Source organism: Chenopodium quinoa, unplaced genomic scaffold, assembly GCF_001683475.1.
Source record: "Chenopodium quinoa cultivar QQ74 unplaced genomic scaffold, ASM168347v1, whole genome shotgun sequence".
NCBI lineage: Eukaryota > Viridiplantae > Streptophyta > Magnoliopsida > Caryophyllales > Amaranthaceae > Chenopodium > Chenopodium quinoa.
The window spans coordinates 382,741-391,526 of NW_018744887.1; the positions used below are offsets into that span (position 1 = coordinate 382,741).

Below are 8,786 nucleotides of genomic sequence, written 5' to 3' on the forward strand. Positions count from 1 at the left end.
TTAATCAATTGATGGCTCGTAGAGATCGATGTTCTCCAAATTCTTGACCTTGAACCCTTCGTAGTATGGTTTGAGCCTTTTTCCATTCACTTTGAACATGGTGTTGGTCTCTAAACTCCGAATTTCTACCGCTCCATGCGGATAGACCTTGTCAACTTGAATTGGACCCTTCCAACGGGAGCTCATCTTGTCATGCCACACCTTATTCTTTGCTTTGTGGTATACCTGGGATAATTTCTTGCCCGGAAATGATGACGGGGTGGGTGTTGCCCCTAGTGGTATAGGTGGAAGCTTGGACTGTTCATTCAATTCCGCCACCTTCACCTGCACATTAGTAGGTATAGAAGAATCCAAGCAATCACCAGACACAACATTAGTAATAGGTGTGAGGAGCTCATCCCCATGATCAATGTTAGAAACATCATGCAATATTGGATCGACAACATTTATAGAATATAAAGAATGAGTATCAACAGGATACTTTATGGTATCATAAATGTTATACACAATTGCTTTCCCATCAACCTCCATAGTCAAAGAACCGGTAGACACATCGATTTTTGTCTTAGCAGTCTTTAAGAAAGGTCTTCCTAACAGGATAGGGGCTGCTTGTTTGTCATGTTCCATGTCAAGGACGTAAAAGTCAGCAGGAAAGATCAATCCATCAACCTTAACAAGTACATCTTCTACTACCCCCTTAGGATATACATTGGACCTATCAGCTAACTGAATTACTACCCCAGTTTCATGCAAAGGCCCAAGTTCTAAAGATTTAAACAGGGAGTAGGGAATGACATTGATTGATGCACCTAGGTCCAACATGGCTCGGTGTAATGTGGTGTCTCCTATTGTAACAGGAATAGTAAACATACCAGGATCACCACATTTTTCTGGGAGTTTCTTTTGGAAAACTGCAGAAACATGAGCACTCACCTTCACTTTTTCTTTTCCTCCCAACCTGTGCTTTCTCTTGATCGTACACAGTTCCTTCATAAACTTAGCAAAACGAGGAACACTTTTAATCACATTCAAGAGGGGCATATTTACCTCACATTTGCTGAAAGTCTCATAAATATCCTTGTCTTTCTCATACCTTCGAGTATCTTGCAAGGCTTCTGGGAAAGGTGGCACAGGCTCATAAGAGGTAAAGGTTGGAGGATTCGCCTTAGTTTCTTGTTCTACTTCCTCCTCCTCAACTCCAATCAAGTCTTTAGCCTTCTTAGGTGCAACTACAGTTTCTTGCAACTTTTTGCCACTTCTCAATGTTATTGCATTAACTTGTTGCTTAGGGTTCAGCTCCGTTTGGGATGGAAGCTTTCCAGAGTCCTTAGCTTCAAGTCGGCTTACTGCACTTGAGATTTGACTGACTTGATTCTCCAGGTTTTGAATACTTGATCTGGTTTCTTGTTGAAACTGCATCATATTCTGCTGCATGGTAGAAACATTAGAAGTTAGTGATCTAATCATTTCTTCAGTTGACATATTACCTGAATTAGAGCTTTGGCCTTGAGGTGTTAGGAACGGTGCCCTATATTGCTGAAACTGTTGTTGACCTTGAGCATGCTGATGTTGTTGGTTTCCTTGGGAATTCCCATATCTCAAATTTGGATGATCTCTCCATCCTGGGTTGTAGGTATTTGAAAAGGGATCATATCTTCTTTGCGGACCTTGCCCTTGAAAACCTAAGGCGTTGGCCTGCTCATTCTGCTCCTCTTGTAATTGAGGACATGTATCAGTGGGATGTCCCATGGAGGTGCATAAACCACAAGCATTCAGTTGCTGTGGATTCCTTGAGTTCACCATGAACTCACGCATCATAGAAGTCAAATCAGCTACTTGACTCTCTAACTCAGTTGTATTCGAATTTGCTAAATTCACCCGGCGCGTGGGAGTTCTCTGACTGAATTGCCTAGAATTTTCTGCTAGCTCTGCAATCAACCTAGTTGCATCTCCTGGAGTCTTATTCACTAGCCCTCCACCACTTGCTGCATTCACCATCCTCAAGTCATCATCAATTAGACCTCCATAGAAGTATAGGATGAGGTCTTGATCGGAATACCCATGGTAAGGACAACTAGCACACAATCTCTTAAATCTCTCCCAATACTCATACAAGGATTCATCTTCCTTCTGATCCACATTGCTGATAGCTTTCTTAAGGCTTGCAGAAATAGTGGCTGGGTAGTACTTCTCAAGGAAACACTTCTTTAAATCTGCCCAAGTTGTTATGCTACCTGGGGGAAGATAGTAAAACCAATCCTTTGCTGCATCTTTGAGAGAAAAAGGAAATGCTCTCAACTGAATTTGTTCATCAGTCATCCCAATCGGTTTCATGCTAGTGCAAACCACATGAAATTCTGCCAGATGTTTATTCGGATCTTCGCCTTTCATGCCATGGAATGCCGGCAATAGATGAATTAAACCGGATTTGATCTCAACATTAGTACCTTCCTCCAACTGCTGGTATGCAATGCACAGCGGTTGTTGGTTCAAGTTGGGAGCTGTGAGTTCCCTTAGAGTTCGATTGTCAGCCATCTCCTCTTCTTCTTGAATATTGAAGGAGTATGTTGATTCACTGGGGGTTGTTCTTGCCTCTTTTCGCAACCTGGAAATATTCCTTTCAATTTCTGGATCAAACTGCAAAACTTCTTTGTTAGCAGAACGGGTACTTATCATACCCTAGCGAACAAACAAAGAAAGATAGCTAAGAACAGTCCTAAAATAAATTCTACTAAGATAAACAATTAAAAAGTAACGCCTTAAGTCCCCGGCAACGGCGCCAAAATTTGGTGTGCCTCAGTCGTATGCAACCAAAAATATCACAACTAAGCTAACTGCAAATAAACGTAGTTAGGGAAGTCGAGTTCGAATTCACAGGGAAAAAGGGACTAATAACTGGAAACCTAAGTGGAAATACTCTAGGACGGTAGTAACCTAAGTAACGAGGGGGGTTTTCACGAGCAATGATGATAAATGAACTAAGTAAGAACAACGAACGTAATGAATAGGTAATCAATGAGAAGAACGGTCTTGGTTATGCGAAATCCACTAATGAACATACAAATTGATCATAGAGGTCTCCTCAATCAAGCTCTATTGAACACCTTGTTGTAGAATTCCTAGATTCTAAATTCTCATAAATAGTTAGAAATAGCAAAGCGCTCCTTTCTAACCCTTTCCAATGCACAATTCAAGACAAGCGCTCTAAATTATCCACAAGAAGAAAATAAACGGAGAAATCAACAAGGATTGAATAAATTAACACAAGCGGTCTAATTTCTTCAATAATATTATTCCCTCTTCAAGTTATCAACCAAAAGCATGCATCAATAACCTAAAGTTGCTACTTTGGAAAGATTAATTAGATGCAAGCGAATCCAATAATTCTAACCTAGCAATTGATTAAAGCAAATCATGAAATAATTCAAAGGAATAATAAACATTCAATAGATAATAAAGAGAAGAGAAATCTCACAATTCGTAGCCAAAAGCTTCAATCTTTAACCAAGAATCCGGAAGATTAAGCTTCCATGGATTCTAATTCCAAAACAAAGAATTCTGAAAATTCCAAGAAAACCCTAGAAAGCTTTTTTTTCTCAAAACTTAATTCTCCTTTTTTCACTTCAAACTTAATTAAAACTAAGCTATTTATATGTTTCTATATTTTAATAACATAACACAATAATAATAATAAAATAATATCCAAAACACGAGCCAAAACAAAGCCAAATTGCTGAAAATTAACCAAAACAGCCCGAATTTCTGCCAGAGCCGCTGCCAGCTGCTCTGGACCCGCTGGCAGCTGCTCTGGCAGCCCCTCACTCTGGTATACCCGCTGCCAGCGGCTCTGGCCAGCTGCCAGCGGCCCTGGCAGCGGTTCCTGCTGTTTTCGCCTTCTTTCCTTGCTTCTTCTTCTTGCTTTGCTTCACCTTTTCCTCAAGCTTTCTTCCTTGCTCTTCCATGCTCCATCACAACTCTCAAATCACGAGCCAAGGTCCATCCTTCTTACATAACTCTTCATTGGTTCCCGAGCTCACTCACTCACTTATACTCATAAATCCCGCCTTTTGCACATAAGTGAGATCACAGCCCAAAACTCACAAAAGCTAACAAAAGTACATATAAAGCATCAAAACACACCCTAAAATGCTTCTCTCAACCCATGATAAGAAGGCTTATCAAGAATCTGTAAATGGATATCAATTGGTAAGTTGTAAATTTTCTTTCATATACTATAGTATGCTCTTTTTTATAAATAACATGTTCTTTATTTACTACTTATGTTCTTTTTAGTTTGTTGTAGCATGTTCTTTTTGTTTATAAATAACATGTTCTTTATTTACTACTTATATTCTTTTTTAGTCAATGACATGTTCTTTATTTAATACTTATGTTCTTTTTTTTCGATGACATGTTCTTTTTAATTGTTTTAGTTTTTCTTCCCTGTGTACGTATCTTTACATTTCTATGTTGTTGTCATCAACACTAAGACAAAGACAGTGGAAATACTTGACAATAGACCACTTGCAGATGACATCCCAATGAAGAATAAATATTTTGACTATCCTGAAAAATTAGTTAGGATTCAGTCTCATATGTTCTTTTTAGTCATTAGTTATGTTTTTTTATGTTCTTTATGATAATAACTTATGTTCTTTTTAACTGAGAGATGCTTTTGGGTCATACTTGCAAAATAAAGATATTAAAATAGGGGAAAACATGTCCAATTACTCTGTGAAGTTGGTTGAAATTCCATGGAGGACTGCAGAAAACAATACGGATTGTGGTGTGTATGCAATGAGACACATGGAAACATATTTTGGGAAGAAAAAGTGGACTTGTGGTCTTAAAGCTAATAATGTAAGATTTGTCTATCTATAAATGAATTTGTGCTTTGTTTTTATTGCTTAAGTTCTAATTTATTCATTGACTTTTTACAGTTTGATGCATTGAAGAAGCTAAGAATGAGGTACACATATGAGCTTATCACCAACGATGTCAACAAGAAGAAACCTTAAATGTGCGCTCTTGCCAAAAAAACATTTCAAACAATTAGGGAACATTTAAAATTTCAAGTTTAATTAGATTTTGAAACTTTAACATAATAGCAGCAGCTTATTATTTTATGTATCGATATGACTTGGTTCTTTTTTTTGCATAAAACATATTCTTATGATATATAAGTAATGCTCTTTTACAATTTATGATATATTCTTTTTACTATATGAAATGCTCTTTTTTTATTAATGACAAGTTCTTTTTAATCAATGACTTGTTGTTTATGTGATTTGAAATGAATACAAGTACTAATCAATTATATATTATTTTTCATCAATTGTTACTTGTTAAAGAACAACTGTGCATAATATGCAGTATAAGAAAATCATATCAGTTCAATAACCTTTAATATGCTAAACCAACTACAAAATAAAACAAAAGTAAAACAAACATTTAATCTAAAGTTTCTTTCTAATGACAAGGTTCAAAAGGAACTACATTAACTCCAACATACTCATCAGGTTCAAAATACTCTAGTGATCCTCCAAACTCATTTGAATGTGCCAATACGTTTCCTTCTGGTACAACCATGAATTCCTATATAATACAACATATGAATATAAAAATAAAAAAAAAGTAAGTAGTAGATATATTAATGGAAAAAGAAAGTTAAGATAAGTAAAGAACATATATATAAAAAGAACTATTCAAAAATACGTATAAAAAGAACATATATTAATGTGAAATGAATGTATAAACTTTTAATTTTGTAAAAAAGAACATGTAGTAAGGTCAAAAGAACATACATATAAAAAGAACATATATTAATGTGAAATGAACATATAAACTTTTAAGTTTGTAAAAAAGAACATAGAGTAAGGTAAAAAGAACATATATATAAAAAGAACATATATTAATGTGAAATGAATATATAAACTTTTAATTTTGTAAAAAAGAACATAGCGTAAGGTAAAAAGAACATGGTATTGTGGGTTCTCAAATCTGTACCTGAATCGTAGTTTGAGCTTTTTGTTTCAATTTTGAAACACCTCTTGTGGTTTTCCTTTTCCATGACTTGATTTTTTGACCCTTTAGCTTGTTGGTTATCTTTTCTTGTGTACTCTTAGTTCTAGTGTTTCTTTGCCCCTTCTTTCTTCTCTTGATATCATCTTTAATTTCTTCTTGAACTGCAACTTCTTTTTCACCATTCACATCTTCAGTTTGAGGAACACATTCTTCATTAACTCCTTGTGAAACTCCTTGTGGTTCCAAAAAATTCCCATCCCCTTGATCTTGTGTTACAGTTGACTGACAATTATTGTTTGAATACTCTTGATTTTCACTTTCATCTTTCCTCAGAAGAAGATCAATTTTGTTTGTGCACTCATCAATAGCTTCCTCAATGGCAGTTCGCAAACTCAAATTAATTTGCGCACGATCAACAATCCTTATAAAAGTCCTAATAATATGTAATCTCTACACATTAGAAGGTATAACTCCCGATTCAGCTACAACATTATCATCAACCCGAGTACACATTGCAGCCTTTGTCTATCTCTTTAGAATATACCTCTTTGGGATGTAGGTGATGTTGTTCAAATGAAGTACACGCAATGAGTGCTTACATAGTAGTCCAACCTCACTAAAATATTTGCATGTACAATCAACTGAAACCAATGATTCATCAAAAGTAACAGTGTGCATGACCAAATCCCTCTTTGGATGCCCAACATGATACTCATAAAGAGGATGTTGAATTCCTATTATCTTTGCTGTGCAAGGAAAACCACTCACAAAATTATCCTCAAATTGTATATACACGTGAATAGTGTAAATCTTTCGAGCATGCTCCAACAAACTAACATCTGCCCTCACTAAATGACGTTTGCCAGACATGCTGTCATAATCATTTTTGCCTTCTTTACTTCTCCATTCATCAACAACCTCAATAAAAGAATTGTAAAACTCACAAAGCCCATGAGTGATATGAAGTCTACGGGAAACAAACCTGTTTATAGTTTCACTTCTCTGAGAAGATAAAATACCACCACTAAAATAGTCCTTAGAGTATGCAGGACACCACATGTCTATGATATTATACAAATTGTTGATCCACCTATTATTCTTGCAATCATATTTTGTAAGCATGCTGAAATTAAGAAAAACATTAATGAACATAATGCTTACTAAAAAGAACATACTGTAAAGACATAATGAACATCAGTAATTGCAAAAAAAAAAAAAAAAAAAAAATAAATTGAACAATACATTATACAAAAAAGAACGTGTGAACATCAGGTTCAATATAAACATTAATGTGATGCAAACTATTTCTGTACAGAACATTTGCATTATTAAAAAGAACATACTGTTAAAGCATAATGAACATTACATTATACAAAAAAGAACATGTGATAATATAAATCATAAAATCAAAATAAAATCAGAACATCAAAAGAATATTACCTAGACCAATAGTGCTCAAACTCCTGAATATTATCTGTGTATTTTAGGACTATGTCAACCAAGTCATTAAACCTTTCTTTTGCCCTTAATCCTTTGATATTTTTATTTGAATTCTCTTTGATATGCCAAGTACATAACCGATGCCGAGAATTTGGAAAGACAATCCTAATAGCCTTGGCCATAGCTTGAGCCTAATCAGTCATGATTGTAACAGGAGTTTACCTCCCATCAATTTCAAAAAGGTAATGAACAACCACACAAATGACTCTCACTTCTCAGTAATAAAAAATCCAATGCCAAACATAACATTTTTATTGTGATGATTCATGCCAACAAATGGACCACAAATCATAGCATATTGATTTGTACGATATGTTGTATCATGAACCAATAAATCCCCAAAAGCATCATAATCAACCTTCATCCTATTGTCTCGAAAGAAAAAAGACTGCAAATGACCTTTATCATCAACATCAAAATCATAGTAGAAGTCATACTCATTTGATTTACGTTCTTTAAAATAACTAAGCAGTTGCTTAGTATCACACCCATCAAACTTCTTTCTCTTCTGTGACGCTCAAGCATCATAAGCATCACTGCAAAGAAACCCCAAAATTTTCTCACCACCAGCTTGATTTTGTAAAACTTGAATAGCATCAGCAACACGTATACCATTCTAAGTTAAACTATTAAACATACCAAACTGTTCCTGACTGACCTATAAATAATTAAGAAAAAAATACAAATGTTTTCACAAAGAACATACTCATGTATAATAAAGAACATGTTAAATATTAAAGAACATATGGTAACAGTTATATATGAGATATATGAATAAGATCTTACCTTCTTATGAGACCTAATCAAATGTCTTTTTGAAACTGGAACTCTGCTATGATTATGATCCATGAGATGTTTGACAACAACAAACAAACAAGAATCTAATTCAACATCAAATTGAATCATTGCTTTGCATTCTGTACGAAAGTTTCTCTTCTGATACACTTTTGGTTCATCACCTGGCTTTCTTTCTTTCTTACAACCAGCATAAGAACAAACACAAAATCGTTGTCAAATAGTAACCTTATCTTCTCTAAATTCTTTTTCGCCTTACGTGTACCAAAACCATGTTTAAATGCATAGTTATTGTACAACTCATATGACTCATTATCAGACTTTACTTTTTTGAGATAAAGTTCAGATTCCTTTCCCTCAGTAAAGCCTAAAATAATAAAAAAATACATGAATATTAAAAAATAACATAACTCGTATAAAAAATATCATATGTATACAAAATAACATATTAGAACGTAAACATGAAA

General features: G+C 34.8%; 1 protein-coding gene across 1 annotated transcript; it reads right to left on the bottom strand.

The window, feature by feature from the left end:
- On the bottom strand, nt 1-1,998 carry LOC110705898. Its single transcript, XM_021883815.1, has 2 exons — nt 1,048-1,998; nt 1-900 (listed from the first exon to the last, which is right to left on the bottom strand). Exons 1-2 carry the CDS (start codon nt 1,996-1,998, stop codon nt 1-3), a joined length of 1,851 nt encoding a protein of 616 aa, XP_021739507.1.
- Between the last annotated feature and the right edge of the window lie 6,788 nt (nt 1,999-8,786).